Source organism: Symphalangus syndactylus, chromosome X (genome assembly GCF_028878055.3).
Source record: "Symphalangus syndactylus isolate Jambi chromosome X, NHGRI_mSymSyn1-v2.1_pri, whole genome shotgun sequence".
Taxonomy (NCBI): domain Eukaryota; kingdom Metazoa; phylum Chordata; class Mammalia; order Primates; family Hylobatidae; genus Symphalangus; species Symphalangus syndactylus.
Genome location: NC_072447.2, coordinates 57379910 through 57397003, shown reverse-complemented (window position 1 = coordinate 57397003; position 17094 = coordinate 57379910). Strand labels below are relative to the sequence as shown.

The 17094-nt window shown below is 37.8% G+C and overlaps 1 protein-coding gene across 1 annotated transcript in view; it reads right to left on the bottom strand.

Annotated features, from left to right (window-relative positions):
- MAOA (monoamine oxidase A) overlaps positions 1 to 17094 on the bottom strand; it is an 85920-nt gene that overhangs the window by 57594 nt on the left and 11232 nt on the right. Inside the window, exon 2 of the mRNA XM_055268252.2 lies at positions 5785 to 5879. Coding sequence (XP_055124227.1) covers positions 5785 to 5879 — 95 coding nt within the window. The remainder of the gene's footprint in view (positions 1 to 5784; positions 5880 to 17094) is intronic.

Sequence of the window (17094 nt, the reverse complement as noted above, 5' to 3'; positions counted from 1 at the left end):
AGAAGAAAAAACTTAAAAAGAAAACAAAGAAGAAAACTATTAACCCAAAAGAAGGAAAGAAAGAAACCAAGAGGAAAACTGTTAAAGTGGGACAAATGGAAAGCCATAATATAATAAAGTTAAAACATTTTAAAAAGAAATCATAACAAATATAGATGGACCAAGTTTGTCAATTAACTCCGCTAAAAATGCAAAAATTAGTTGGGTGTGGTGGCAGGCGCCTGTGATCCCAGCTACTGGGGAGGCTGAGGCAGGAGAACAGCTTGAACCCAGGAGGCAGAGGTTGCAGTGAGCTGATATTGCGCCACTGCACTCCAGCCTGGGCAACACAGTGAGACTCCATCTCAAAAAAAAAAAAATTAAAAATCATGTACCCCCTGAATCTAAAATTTAAAAAAAGGAAAAAAGTCAGAATAAAGAAAACTCTAACTGAAAGATAAAGATATATACAAATACTAATGTAAGCTGTTATAACTATATTAATATCAAAGAAAACCTTAAACAAAATAAATCTCAGTGAAATAAGTGTCACTACATAATGCTAAAAGATCCAGAAGGCTAAACAAGTTTAAACTTGCACAAACTGAGTAATATATCTTCAAAATGTAAGCAACATTTGACAGGAACCAAAGATAAGTGCCCAGTAGAATAGAGAATTTTTAACATACTTTTAAAAGTGAATAATAGATTAAGCAAACAAAAAAGAAGGAGCACAATTAAGCTTATTCTAGTGGACATATGTAAAACACCGCATATAGCTTTTAGAGACTACATGTTCTTTTCAAGAAGAAATTAGAAGATCTTTGGATATTAACCATGAGCTTGCTAGGTTATAAAGTGAGCCTCAAGGATTGTTACCATAAAACAACATTCTTTGACCACAATGCAGTGATGACGAAAAATAACTGAAAAACATTCCAGCTGTAGAAATTAAAACACACCAGCCTGGCCAACGTGGTGAAACTCTGTCTCTACTGAAAATACAAAAATTAGCCAGGCATGGTGGTGTGAGCCTGTAATCCCAGCTACTCAGGAGGCTGAGGAGGGAGAATTGCTGGAACCCAGGAGACAGAGGTTGCAGTGAGGTGAGATCGTCCCACTGCACTCCAGCCTGGGCGACAGAGTGAGACTCCATCTCGAAAAAAAAAAGCAAACACTCCTAGTAACATGGATCTAAAGACTGTAATACAGAAGTCTGCTGGTATATTCAAGAAATAGCAAGGAGGCCAAAGCGGCCGGAACGATGTGAGCAAGGAAAAAAATTGAAGATGAGGTTACAGAGGTTATTGGAGAGCAGGTCACGTAAAGCCTCACAGGACATTGCAAGGACATAGGCTTTGGCTGTCAGTGAGAAGGGGAGCCGTTGGAAGGTCTTGAGCAGGGAAATGCTAAAATCTGACTTACATTTGAAAGGCTCACTCTCACTGACGCACTAAGAAATAACAGAATGTAGGGGGCAGGAGTAAAAGCAGGAAAATCAGGAGCCTACTGTAGTAATCTGGCCTAGAGATACAATGGCGGCTCCCACCAGGGGATAGCAGTGGAAGTGGTGGGAAGCGTTGAATTCTGGATATGTCTTGAAGGCAGGGCCAACAGAATTTCCTGACAAAACAAATGAGGGTCTGGTAGTGTTGAGCATGACTCTGAGTTTTTTCAAAGTTGCCATCTTCTAACATGGGCGGCTGGAATAGCGGCCTTGAGGAAGATCAGAAGTCTAGTGTTGGATGTGTTATGTTTGAGATGTCTATGCAACATCCAGGAGATCTACAAATTTCTAACTTCCATGTCAGATGAGCACAGCATATTGTATTCAGCATTTTACTTATTTCAATGAGGAGTTAGGGTTTCCATTCTGCCATAATACCAGAAATGAAGTGCCTCTGTGACTTCTTTAATGTGCCCTTATATAATGTTTATTCTCTCTTTTAATAACCATCAGTACTGTCCTTCAAACCTTTTCTAATCTCCAACATCCATTTTAAGATATAAAGAACAAAACTGGAATCAGTACTCCAATAAATTTCTGGGCTTTAACAAAGACAGCAAGGGGACTCCTGGGAGTTTCCAAACATGATGTCTTTAGAATGCTGACACTATCTTTAAAGCAAATAATCCTAAATGAAGCAGTAAAAAGAGTGAGGCATTTTGCAGAATGTTCCTTTACAAAGTAAGAACATTCTAAATGAGGTGCCTCAAATTCAGCATGAAGACACTAGAAGCGGTAACACTGTATTTTACTATGTTGCACCTCAGTCTTTGGGGTCTTGATTTAGATCTCACTACTCAGCCTTTGAAGAGGCCACAAACATGCAACAATACTGGAAACAAATACACCAACCCTGTGGCAGCCCTGCAGGCATTTCAACTTTATTAATTTGACTCTGAAGAATCATGGATGAATCACATTAGGAAAAACGGAGAAGTTCTGAACTAATGGAAGACGCATCTGAACAGCTTGCCAGGTAATACCAAATTTGACATTCTGGTACTCAGAGATCCATAGTAGCTTTTATGGCATCTCCTCCCAAAATTATCCTAATTGATTATGTTATTAGAAGCAATCTTAAAAATATTTGCTTCAGTTTCTTATTAAATACAATTTTCATGCCTGTTGCCTTTTTTAAAATTTTTAATTTTTTGAGTCGGGGTTTCACTCCTGTCACCCAGACTGGAGTGCAATGGTGCAATCTCGGCTCACTGCAACCTCTGCCTTTCGGGCTCAACTGATTCTCCTACCTCAGCCTCCCAAGTAGCTGTGACTACAGGTGTACACCACTGCACCTGGCTACTTTTTGTATTTTTAGTAGAGATGGGGTTTCACCATTTTGCCCAGGCTGTTCTCAAACTCCCAAGCTCCAGTGATCCACCTGCCTTGGCCTCCCAAAGTGCTGGGATTACAGGTGTGAGCCACCATGCCCGGCCTCCATGCCTGTTTCTTAAAGCCCTCTTTTTCTCCTTCTCATCATTTGGAGTATAAATGCTAAGTCCTAATTTCTGAGCATTTCAGAGATTCCTTTCTCACATTCCTAAGGGGAGTGTAATATCATGCTGAATAGACAATAACGGTTCCTGTGTGTTGCTGACATATATAAATGACACAGCATGGCAAAGTAATTGGGGCCAATAACACAGATGGGGACAAGTATGTTGGAATTCTCATTTCCCTTATACAAAGAAACTTGTTCTTAACTGAAAATCCACAACATGACTGATGCTCCTGTTTAATAATCAAAAGGTTTTAGAGATAAGAAAAATAGGGCTAAGGGACAACTTAATAACTATCTCCAAAATGAAGGAATGTTTTTCAGAAAATGACAGAAGAATCATATCTAATAAAGGCATACAGGCAGAAGATGCAACTCTTCATTTGTACTATAACACGCTGCCTTCAATTAGAATTTGAAGATGGAAGGGAGTTTCTTCAAGGACATTTAGATAGTATCTTATTACTCAGATGAGAAAACTGAGGTGTAAAGTGCTAATAGGACTTATCCAAGACATCATGTCAAGTCAGTACAGAGGCTAGAATCCCAGTCTCCTCACTCCCAGACCAATAGCTTCCCAGTGGACTACATCTAAGGGAACACTCAGAAAACTTAATCCAGATTGGCATTAATTTAAGGCAAGCAAGCAAACAAATGCCACAGAGTAGCACTTCTATAGTGTTCCCTGGAGATGCTGTCAAAATGCAGATCCAGATTCAGCAGTTCTGAGACAGGGCCTGATATTCTGCATTTCTATCAAAATCCCAGTTGATTCTGGGGCTACTGACCCACAGATGACACTTTGCATAGCAAGGCTGTACAGCACCCTTAGAGCTGAGCAAAGCAGAAATAGGCCTAGATACATCCCTGTATCTAAAAAGGTAGGAAGCAAATGACAGAAGGGTAGCATGGTACAATGTGGCTGAAATCGCTGCTATGAAATCCTAATTCAAATGTTGTCTGTAGGCTATTCCAATATCCATTGATATTTCCTCTCCCATGCCTGCTTCTATTATGTAGCCTAGTATTGTGAAATACTTACTTTCCCAGGATCCCTGACAGCTGAGGGTAGCCATGTGACTCAACTCTAGCCAATGAGACTAAAGCAAATGTCTGCTGGGGTCTTTTGGCGAAGGAAAAGCTTAGTTGCAGACAAGGCTAGTGCCACCCTTTCACTCTCCTTTCAGCCTTGAATGAGAACTTGATGCTTAGAATCTCAGCATCCATCTTGTTACCACAAGACAATAAGCCTACATGCAGAGAATATCAGAGCAGGGCTGGATGCGGTGGCTCATGCCTGTTATCCCAGCACTTTGGGAGGCTTCAAGGCCAGTGGATCACCTGAGGTCAGGAGTTCGCAACCATCCTGGCCAACATGGTGGAACCCTGTCTCTACTAAAAATACAAAATTGGCTGGTGTGGTGGGGGGTGCCTGTAATCCCAGCTACTCTGGAGGCTGAGACAGGAGAATCACTTGAACCCAGGAGACGGAGGTTGCAGTGAGCCAATATCGCACCATTGCACTCCAGCCTGGGCGACAAGAGCAAAACACCATCTCAAAAAAAAAAAAAAAAAAGAAAAGAAAAGAAACAATATCAAAAAGCAAGAGCACCAGCCTGGACTATCTACCACCAGACTTCTGTGAAATAATCAAATGTTTGCATTGCTTACGCCATTCCGTTATTAATCTAAAGGAAGCATCTTCTAGTTAGATAGATGCTTCCTCTCTTTCCAGTCACTTCAACAGTCTAGTTTTGTCTTTACTCTCAATCCCTAGTCTTTAACACTCAATTTGTGCACTCTAGCAAAGGGGCTCATTAATTAATGAACTTCTAACTGTCAAATGCGAGGGGTTTTGTTTTGTTTTGTTTTGTTTGCCTTCATACTGTGTCAGTTGACTGTTGAGCACCCCTTCCTCTTTCGTCCACTGACTTACCCATTGCTGGTCGAGTCTGGTCCTCCTCTTCTGCCTCTACTCTTCTCTCTGGCTCTTCTCCCTTTCTCCCCCACTTCTATGTGCAAAAACTTCCATCTTTGCCCCTATTTCCTTCCCACTCTTCGTTATCTCCCTACGTACTTTCATTAGTACCCACAGAGTCAACCACCTGCAACCATTCCCTTAATAGTAGTAAATAATAGCATGCATTTTTTCCAGAATGGTGATGTAAGCCCAAGTATAAAAAAAGCAGCGATGTAGCAAGAACTGGGCTTCCTTCTTATATGTAGCCAGACACGACCTGAGGAGTATCTCTGGCAGCAGCATACTTCTTAGGGAACAAGGGCCAAGGGAAAAGTTATGCAAAAATACGCTACATTTGTTCCTGCTTACTGCAGCCACCACATTTCTTTTTTTGTTTGTTTTTGGTTTTTTGGGTTTTTGCCACCACATTTCTATTAAGTTGTGTGTCATTGGATAAATAAGGAATCTAAGTGTGTGTGTGTGTGTGTGTGTCTGTGTGTATTGTGGGTGTATAGTCACTTCCAGCACAGCCAAACTATCACCCCATCTGAGACACTACACACTTCATTTACATCTCTAGTATGGAAATTATGACACTGTATTGAAGTTATTTGCTCATGTTTGTTGAATTCACTCCACTGAAAGTCAGAAGCTGTCAGTCTTCAGTGCGTACATGTTAGAGAACGGACGCTTATTTGATGGGAGTACTTTAGGGCTATGGAGGACAAACGGCTTAACTGCATGAACTCTTAAGACCTCCTCTAGCCCTGTGATTTCCAGTGGTGCCACTTGTAGTTTGAGTGAGATATTATATTACATGTAAGTATTAAAATCACTTACCCTTACAGTATATGTTCTTCCTCCAACCCTGTCCCGAGCTTCTAAAACCAAAACACTAACGCCATATTCAGTCAAGAGTTTGGCAGCAGATAGTCCTAAAGGAAAAACAAAAGAGAGCAATGTAACATTCAAATGCTTAAAATCCAAGATTTAACCAAGTCTACACATCAAATAAATGCAGGGTATCATATACAATCCAATGATTTTGCTATCTTTCTAATAAATTCTGACCACACTGTGATTAAATGAGACACCAATTTTTACTATCTATAATAAGGGACTCAAAAATAACTAATTTAGTCATCTTGCATTTCAGTTGGTCAACAGAAACAAAATGTAATGGTCTTAAAATATATATATCTTGTTTTCTGGTGATAATCATGTATTTAGAGAATTTTTGAGCCTCTAAGTCAATCCCTATCATTTCCCTCATCCAGAAATCCGGATAGTATTAACAGAAGAGATTATTTTCTTTAAAACTTCCTCTAGCTACACCAGGTCTCAGGATATCTATGCTTTGCTTTTCTCAACTTAAAAATCCTGTATAATCATGTCCTATGATTTATATTTTGATTACATGCTTGCTAGATCTTATTTCCTTCACTAGTTTCTAAGTTACCATAAGGTAGAAACCATGCTTCATACTTTTTTCACTAGCTTAAACAAAGCTGAGAACAGGTTTTCACCTGTAATTAAAAGCCTTCAGGATAGATAAAATATTTTTTAAACCCAACATAGTAATACCAGAAAAATTAAGGAAGTATTGCAGATTAACATTATATCAAGGGTGCATGCTACAAGCATGATTTATCACTGATGTTGACCTTGATCTGATCACCCGGCTAAGGCAGTGTTTGTCAAGTTTTTCCACTAGAGTTATTCTTTTTCCCATCTTAACATACTGTACTCTTTGAAAGAATGGCTATGCATAGCCCACACTGAAGGAGTGGGAAGTATGTTCCAGCTTTTTGAGGGTAGAGTATCTATATAAATTATTTGGAATTCTGCACTGGAGATGTGTCTCTTCTCCTCACTTACTGATTTTTTCAATCATTTACTTATAAATATGTCAATATGGACTCGCAGATATTTGTTTTATACTTTGGATTATAATCCAACACTATGTCATTTATTTCGGTGCTCAAATTCTTCCAGCTATGGTTATTAGGAGTTCTGTTAGTTGGCTCCTATGCCCCTTTGACATGCCCCTATCATTTTGTGTGTGTGTTTGAGCACTTCCTTTCTTTCTAGTACTACACAATGCTCCAGACTCATCATATCTTTCTCTGCCACAGCCTTAGAATCAGGCATTTCTTCAATGAGCTTTGGTCCCTTTCACTGGAGAACAGTATTAGAAACCAAGATCTGGGTTCTAGGTGTGCTCATTGCTACTGGGGTGTCATTGCTTCTAAGACCTCTCAGCTCACAAAGAAATATAGGCCAGGCACAGTGGCTCACGCCTGTAATCCCAGCACTTTGGGAGGCTAAGGCACGTGGATCACAAGGTCAAGAGATCGAGACCATCCTGGCTAAAATGGTGAAACCCCGTCTCTACTAAAAATACAAAAAATTAGCTGGGCATGGTGGTGGGTGCCTGTAGTCCCAGCTACTCGGGAGGCTGAGGCAGGAGAATTGCTTGAACCCAGGAGGTGGAGCTTGCAGTGAGCCGAGATTGTGCCACTGCACTCCAGCCTGGGCAACAGAGCAAACCTCCATCTCAAAAAAAAAAAAAATATATATATATATATAGTGCTATTGTGCATACATTTATTTTTAAATCTACATTCATTTTTGTACTTCAAATTCTGTCTTAGTTCCTAGTTAACTTTATACTTCTCATTATACTTTTCATAAACTTCTCATTATTACAGAGATAAACATAATACAGGGAGAAAATGCTAGTTATATTAGAGTAGAGGGAAATAAGAATGGCACCAGAGACAAGATTAGTAAAGTGATACAAATAATACCTAAATATGTATACAAGTGGTTGAGGAGAAGAACTATTCTAACTGATTTTAAAACACACGGATTTGATAGTTCATTTCTAATGGTATATATCCTAAAGATAAAAAGAACTTCACATTTTTTTCAATAATAATTTAGCTAGTCCTAGTATTAGCATTGTTATCCCAAGGCTGTTACATTTGTAGTATGTGATAAAACAAGTGAGTAATCAGGCTTGTGTTGTTGAGAAGCAGGTTTTTTAGCATGGAGATAAAGAAATTCAGATGTAAAAAATGATGAGATGAAGTAGTAAGCCTGTAGTCCTAGATATAAATTGGAATTATAAGTATGATCTCTGGATATACTCTAACTTTAAAAAAATATTTCTTAGTTTTGTACAATGAAAAGGTCTAGAAAAAATAACCTACCCAGTAGCAATGAACACTCCCAACACTTAGAGTGTTGTTTCTAAAAAATCAATTCTTACTACAATGAACTATGGCTTGTGACCTAGTGAGATCTGAGGCAGGAAATGTACAAGATGAGCCTGAACACTAAATCATACCAGAAAGCAAGAAGGCTGTCAGAGACTACTAGGATTCTGTCAAAAAGACTCAGGAGCCTATCTATATAAACTCCTACTGGCCAAAGATGAAATAATTTGAGTGTCAAATAAAGATAACAACTACAATGGCTTAAATCCATGAGTTCATAATAATACTAAACAAACACAAAAACTCTCATTTTCCACCTTTGGAAAATGCTAAGGAATCAACTTACCATTTTGAAAAATGGTAAGCAAAAGAAAAAATCTAGTATTCATCCTACCTTTCCTATTTGTGCTGAACCTCAAAACAACCAAATAGCTAATGAGGGGAAGTTTCTCTGTATAAAAGCATGCTAGTTAGTAAATGAAGACAGAAATAATTCAAATGTCAGCATTTTGCAACCCCTAATGAATTAATGGATCTAGCATAATGATAATCAAGCTGCTAGAACACACAGAAAAACAGATGAGATAAATGTTATCTGCCTCTTGATGGAAGCACACACCATCACCTATGAAGTAGTTTTGCAAGAATGAAGGAAAGGAGAGGGAATGGGAGGGGATAGAGGGGAGGACAGGGGAGAAGGAAGGAAGGAACAAATTAAATTCTAATGTGATCAGCCCTCTGTATCTGATACTTAGGGGACAGAGGAACATGTTAAATAATACTACTGGGATGAAATGAACAAAATGCAAATTGTAGGAAATTATACAGGACTACCCTATTTTTTTTTTTTTATTCCCTACTCATGCTCTCCTTTCTCTTTATCCTTCACGGGCTTTTCCCACAATAAATCTCTTAGACAACTAGTTCTATCTTGATGCCTGCTCTCACAGAACCCAGTATTTTACTCATATACAGAATGTCATAGAATACACATAGCCAAATCAAGGATGAGTTTGGGTCTATAAGATCTAAAATATCTTAAAAGATATTAAGTCTAAACCATAATATCCAGCACTGCTATCTGCTAATGCTTGTGTGCAATTTTGAGCTCTTCAAGTACACTACTCTTACATTGCTGATGCCCTTCAAAGATTTAAGTATGTAATGAATTTGTGGAATCAGCTCACAAAGAAAGCCATCCCCTGACAGTTAAATAAACTCAAACCAATGTCTGCCAGTCTTGGCGCAATATGTTTTCTGGAACACAGCCAAAGGTTGTGCTGACTAACATAAAAATGGGATGAAGGTGAGATGAAAAATATATTTATGCATAAATGTTTCTCCTTATGTCTGATTATTTCATTAGGGTTAAGTTCTAGAAGGGAGATTACTAAGTCGAAAGTGATGAACATTTTTAGGCTCAAAGTAATACTCCATATTTAAAAACAGAGAAACTCGGATGCAAAATTTTTATTTCTTCCCATTCCCTTTCATCAACCTAACTAAAAACCAGTTAGGTAGATAAATATACCCAAGGGTCTACTAGAATTGCTCTGGCAGCTCCTCTTATAAGGAGGAGAAACTGGCTCTCCCCACACTGCCTAAAGGGATGGAGCAGTGGGGAACTTTGAACAACAGTGGTGGGGCCTGTAGCAGTTGTGTGCATAAAGGGACCTCTCAGTAGCATCCTACAGATTCATTTCATATGCCTTTCCTTGTTGCCTCTCACAACCATCCCTTGGAGTAGATTTCATTTTCTCCATATTCCAAGTGCCTGATATGACCACAACAAAGTCTTCTGAAAAGCAAAGGATTTTACTTCTCACACCCTCACTTAGAGTCTTAATAAAATAGAATCTAGTATGTAACTCCAAACAAGTTTTATGAATGGATTTCAGTGCCAATAATAAATAAACACTACTCAAGAAACTAAAAGGGGAGGGGGGAGCAGGGCTGTCTGAGCCAATACAATGACCACACCAGTGACAAAGGTCATTTTGCAGTTTGGCATTTAAGGATATAACTAAATAAAATTTAAAAGCTGGTGAAAGTAGTTGTTTCTACATTGCAGAAAAACGATTAGCCCTATCACAGCAAGGAGAGTTTAAACTCTTAGTTTAAGAAATAAGAAATATGTTTAAAATATTTAAAAAGGATTTCAGAGAAATGGTTTCTAAAAGGTCTTAGAATTTGAAGGGTGAAGGTTTAAGTTATTTAGGAAAATCTACTATATTAAGCATACTTCTAAGATGCTGAATAAATGGGTGCTAATGTTTCAGTTTGCATGTTTACTGGGAAGAAGACCCTGTTAAGGAATTTCCATGATAACTTAAAGGTTAAAATATATACAACATGAAAATAAAAGTATGATGCTGTTAGGAAAATATTTTTGAATGCTTAGTAAGTCAAAGTACAGGCAAACACTTGGAGCTCAGAAATCTTTTGTAATGCAATAACTGTGGCTATCTGCTGATTTGAATGGCAAAACCTAAAGATTATTCCTACTTTAAGATGTAAGTCTTGGATTATAACCAACTCTTTTTTGTACTTGTGTGTCACTCACTATGCATTCTACCCTTCCCTCATCACTACAAAATTCAATGATCAGTTATAGAAAAAAAATATCTTAATTGTCAACCCTACAGATTAGTTTAAGGGCTTTTGACCTAATCTTTTGAAATATTTATTGAGCATTTTTTTGTAAATGGGATAAAATTGTTAGAAAAGATTCTTAAGTCTGAAGGCAAGTCACCAAATAAAATGTGGCTACTATAAAGATAGCTTTTGTAATCAAATATTTCTTCACATTTTATTATGAAAAGAGAAAAATCTCATCTTAAATCTTTTATTTCATCTTGTTCCAAAGTAATATAAATTACTAAACAAAAATGAAGAGCATTATGCATTACAGCTCTCCCTTTCTTTCATTTTCCATCATTTAATGCCCACATAGAATCTAGTGATAAGAAGCTTGTTTCTCACCACTCCCCACCCGCATGATAAGGGAAGGGTTTGATACAGGTATGCCCGTAAATGATTAACAACCAGTCCAGTAGTGGGAAGCGGGGACTGTTTCACAGTATTTAGATTTCTATGGTGTATATGCACCCTCATCATGGGTTTCAAACTACTAGTGTGATTTCAGGCTACTAACATTATTGTCTATTAAATCAGCAAGTGTTTATGCTCATCATTGGGATGTAGGAGATGTGGGGCCATCTTGGTAAAAGACCATTGGGCCAAATTCTCAAGTATCCTAGTGTCAAAAATTTGTGATTCTCTCACCCATGTTTTTGAGAGAAGAGGTCTAAGTGAACACTAGCAAAATCTATCGTCCCCTATACTCAGAGTTCTTCCTCTCCCAAACCATTGCAAACAGAGCTCATTAGGAAGAAAAGAGCCCAAGACTCCTGAGTATCCTGTGGTTTTCTATGAGAGTAGAGAGGTCAGAGAAACTACATTCACAAAGAGTTTGTTAAGGCCTTATTGTGTGAACAAGGAGATATGATAGATTTCAAAATGCAAAAACTTGAAAACAGGAAGATAGCAGATCATAGCACAAGCAGATCTTTAGTTTGCATTAAGTATTCTAAATCGGGATGATGAGTTTAAAACAATACAATTCGTCTCCTAATTTCTCTCTCCTCAATCATTTGCAATTTACAGAAACCAAAATAAAATAGGTTAATGGATTTATCAGAGAAGTTAAAAAAAAAAAGCTAGTCTGCTAAAAGCACACCTTGTTTAAGGGAGTTCAAGGCAATGTGGGTCCTGGTTATTAGATCAAGAGAGCCTGGGTGAGATGTTGTAAGCAGCCAGCAGTGGTGTTACCATGGCAACCTCAAACCAAGCTCTAGGTTCTTAAAGCAACTGCCCATAGAAACTGTGTTACCACCAATTCTGCAATGCTTCCAACAACCCAAAATGGTTGCTGTCCCCAGAGAACTGGTATAGGAGATGATTTTACCCACATAGCATACCTTGGAGGTTAATTTGTGCAATGAAGACTTTGAGGAAATAATCTCTTTGCTTCCCAGGGCATAAATCTCAGGCATACTGTCACTTTGGAACCTAGCTTCCACATTTAGCCCTGCCTTCTCCACCTCTCCCAGGGCCATTTGCTTTATCTTATTTCTTCAAGAATATTCACATTATTCTATCACAGAGAAGTAAGAAATTCCTCAATTTGATTCATGCCACCCTTTTCAGCTACTATGTGATTTCTGCTTTTCTTTCTACAACACGTGATCAGGTGTCGCCATTTCCTAACTTGAATAAACCTGAAAATGTGGTGTACTCCTCATAAAAAATGCCCAGTGACCCCACCATCAATGCAGACAATCAATATAGTCATCTGTCACACTCTGTCCCTGCTGCCCTGATTTATTTTTCTTCTTAGTACACATTACTACCTGGCACTACACACACACACACACACACACATTTTTTGTATGTTATTTAATTAAGCCCACACGAAAATAGGGTCTTTGCTCATTTTTGCTTATTGTTGTATCTCCAGAGCCTAGCATAGTACCTGGTATGCAGTGGACACTCAGGAAATATTTGTTGAAATAATTTATTAATGAATGAATAGAGTTTATAAAACTTCAGAAACTGCAATTCAAAAACACTCACAAATTCAATGGTATGTATGCCTACTGAAGGCATTCACAGTTTAAAAACAAACAAAACAAAACAAAAATCCCATAATGAATTGGCCAAATAAAACATTCCTGGGGCAGGCTCTGGATTTATTCTCCTAGTATTATGTGGAAGAGCTCCTGCTATAGAACTAGTGCAATTTGCAATCACATTTTATTATTTACCATGTGATAATCTTAAGAAAGTTTCTTCAGCCTGTTGCCACAGCTATAAAACAGAGATAATAATTGTTCTGCCTTGGTGGGTAATGTGAAGATTAAACAAAGTAACATGTATAATTACTCAGCCAAGTGACTGATGCCTGGTAAATGTACCATTAGTATGAGATATCATTATCCTTAAGGTCACTGATGACCTCCTTTTTTCTAAGCCTCATGGTTTTGTCTCAATCCTTAAACTCCTTTATGCTACGGTTGGAATTGTTGATCACATATTTCTCTAAATCTGTGTTTCCCAGAGGGCGATCTGTGGAAAAGTACTTCTTTGAGGATGTACACAGAATTTGTCAACATTGTTCAGTAAGATAAACACATCAACACTGTTCAGTAAGATAAACACATTCTCAAGTTCATTGTGTTCCAGATTACAATAAAGGTAAAGAAAAGGTGCTATGGAGGTCCTTAAGCCAGCTTGCCTGGAGTGATTTAGGAGAGCTTCCAGAGCTTTTGGAGTGATTGACTTGAACACTATGCTTAATGGTGAAACAACAGTAGCATTAAAATCAGAAACAAGGTAGAAATGCCACCATTACCAATTTTATTTAACATTATTTGGCAAGTACTAATCAATGCCATTAGATAAGGGTGAAATGAGGCATAAAAATTAGAGAAGAGAGAAAATTATCATAGTGGATGGATAGTGGAAACTTAGCCTGGAAAATTGATGAGAAGGAATGAATAAATGAATGAAAGAAAAACAAAAAGAAAATTCAAGGAATAAGGTGTCTAGTTTAAAAATTATTATCTTTTTCGAGATGGAGTCTTGCTCTTTTGCCCAGGCTGGAGTGCAGTGGTGCGGTCTCAGCTCACTGCAATCTCTGCCCCCTGATTTAAGTAATTCTCTTGCCTCAGCCTCTCAAGTAGCTGGGATTACAGGTGCACACCACCACACCTGGCTATTTTTTTTTTTTTTTTGTATTTTTAGTAGAGATGGGGTTTTACCATGTTGGCCAGGTTGGTCTCGAACTCCTGATCTCATGATCCGCCTGCCTCAGTCTCCCAAAGTACTGGGATTACAGCTGTGAGAACCATGCCCAGCCAAAATTAATATTAAAAGATAAATATCTACCCTATATACAATGAATTGGAATATGATGGAAAAAAATAAGCTCACTTCTTAGAGCAACATGAACTCAACAAGAGCTCTGAAAAATCAACCTGAAAAATATCTTCAAAATCACCAACAGACACAATAGAAGATTTGAACAGAAAAATAGTTATTTTTTGATAAAAGGAAATAGTATTATAAAGACCTTAATTCCTCCAAATAAATCTACAAATGTAATGAAATCTCAATTAAAATATTAGTAACTTTTTCTTTATATTAGAAAGCCTGATTCTAAAGTTCACATGGAAAAATAGCATGGCCAGCTTGCCAGGAAATTCCTGAAAAAGCATTATAACTAGCCCAACTTTTCATTAAAATGTATGACAAAGCTACAGTAAAAAGAGTTGTGCTGGTACAAGATTAGAGAGACAGAGAAATAAGAGCATATGGTATAGAAATAGCCTAAATTATACAAATCAGTAGGTAAATCCTGGTTTAGTCAATAAATTGTGTTGAGACATCTGATTTGGGGAAATTAAAAAAGTAAAGCAGAATCTCTAACTCTTTACTCAGAATAAACTCAGAAGAAAGATTTAAACGCATAACATAAAAACCTTAAAAAAACTAGAATAAAGTAGGGCAGATTTTTCTAAAGTAATATTCTTGGAATGAAGAATGCTTTCTGTGCAAGACACAAAACCCATAAAAATAAAATATTTGCAACATTCAACAAAGAATTCATTTCTTCAAAATATAAAAAGTTCTCACAAATCAATAAGAAAAAATGACCAGACATGCTTTTAAAATAGGTAAAAAAAAAAAAAAAAAATGTGAACATAAACTTTTACAGAAGAAATGTAAATGCCTTTCAATGAAAAGGTGTTCAATCTCATAACTGGAGAAATATCAAAATAAGGTACCATTTTGGCTTATTGGGTTGAAGAATGAAAATAGTTAAAACATAGTATTGACATGGATGCAGAAAAACAGATTCTGTCTTATACTGTTGGTGGCAAAGTAAAGTGATTCAACCTTGTTGTCATTAGCTATCAAAACTATAGATGGACCTCCCTTTGATCCAGCAATTACAACCCTAGTAAGCTCTCTTACATATAAACTTACCTATGTGCTCCAAGAGCTACATACAAGGATGTGGTAGAGGCATTCTTTGAAATACTATACAACTATTAAAAAGAATGAAAGTTCTTTGAAATAAATAAGGTAAAATAAGCAAAGTTGAGATTCCCTGTATACAGTATAGGCCCATTGTAGAATAGCAAAAAATGTATATACTTCATACTTGCACAGTAAATATCTGAAAGGATACACAATAAACTATCATAGCAGTTATTTTTGGGGTATAGTGCTTGGGGCTGAAGTAGAATGAAGAGTGATCCTTCAATATACACTCACCTGAATGTACTGCATATATATGTTTCCTATAGAACATCACTGTGTTTGCAAAGAGAAAACTAGCACACACAAACATTAAGAATTTTTTGCTACCCCAAATTATTTTTCTGCTTAAAATGTTTCAAATACAGCCTACAGATATATGAAATGTGGGCTGTCTTCATGAGAAGCATCTAAGGCATGGACAACAATGGACTCTTTCTGCAAGTACATATACTTACCCCTTCACAAGTATCATAAACCTAGCTAAAGTCATTCCTTCATCTATTCACCCATCAAATAATATTGCACTCTTACTGAGTCCCGGGCATCATCCTAGGTGCTGTGATACAGGTGAATATGACTAAGTCCTCATGAAGCTTACATTTTTATGCAGAAGAGAGACAAATAAAGGAATAAATATTAAGTGACTGGGAACTATTAAGGAAATATTAAGTGCTATGAAGATAAACAAAGCAGAATAAGGGGAGAGTGAGCCATGGAGGTGGGGAGTGCTTTTACACAGGGTCATCAGTGAATGCATCTGAGAGGTGACATTAAAGCAGAGATTTTTTTTTTTTATACTTTAAGTTCTAGGGTACATGTGCACAACGTGCAGGTTTGTTACGTATGTATACATGCGCCATGTTGTTGTGCTGCACCCATTAACTCATCATTTACATTAGGTATATCTCCTAATGCTATCCCTCCCTCCGCCCCCCACCCCATGACAGACCCCGGTATGTGATGTTCCCCTTCCTGTGTCCAAGTGTTCTCATTGTTCAGTTCCCACCTATGAGTGAGAACAAAAGCAGAGATCTTAATGAAGAAGGGAAGTAAGCCATGCAAGTATCTGGGGAAGACAGGAAAAAGGCTGATGTGCTCAAAGACCAGTAAGGCTGGCACAGCCAAAGGGAAATTAGTGAGGAGAAGATGAGACTGGAAAAGTAAGAAGAGACTAAGTGACAGAGTGTCTTGTAGACCACAGCAAAACTCTAGGTTTTGGTCTAAGTATGATGCGGGCTACTGGAGGCTTATAAGTAGGGGAGTGATTCACCTTATTTTAACTTTTTAAAAGATCATCCTGGTTTCTGTGAGGAAAGCAGACTGTAATGGGGCAAAAGAGGAAGGAAGTACAGAGACTAGTAAAGAGGCAGATCTCTGGCCAAGAGATCATGGTGGCTTGGACAAAGGCAAAAGACCACAATGGCTTGGGTGGGGATAACTGTGGTTGCAGTTGTTGTGGGCAGCCATGAGATACAGAACATATTTTGAGGCTACAGCCAATAGGATTTGCTGCTGGAATGGTGCATACACCACATGGTGTATGACAAAAAGAGAGGAACCAAGAATGGATTCAAGCTTTTTAACCTGAGCAACTGGTTAAATGGTGGTACCATTTATTAAGTTGGAAACAGCCAGGGGAAGAAGAGTTATGGGGAAATATCAAGTGTCTTGTTTTAGATGCATTAATCTTGGATGCATAAATGAGCTAAATGTGTGTTATAAAAAAACAGAAATGTGTTACAAATCTTTACATCCCTAGGATGGAGCCTGCGTGTTGCGGCCAAACAAGCCCAAATGCTTGTTGCAATGAATAGAAGAACCA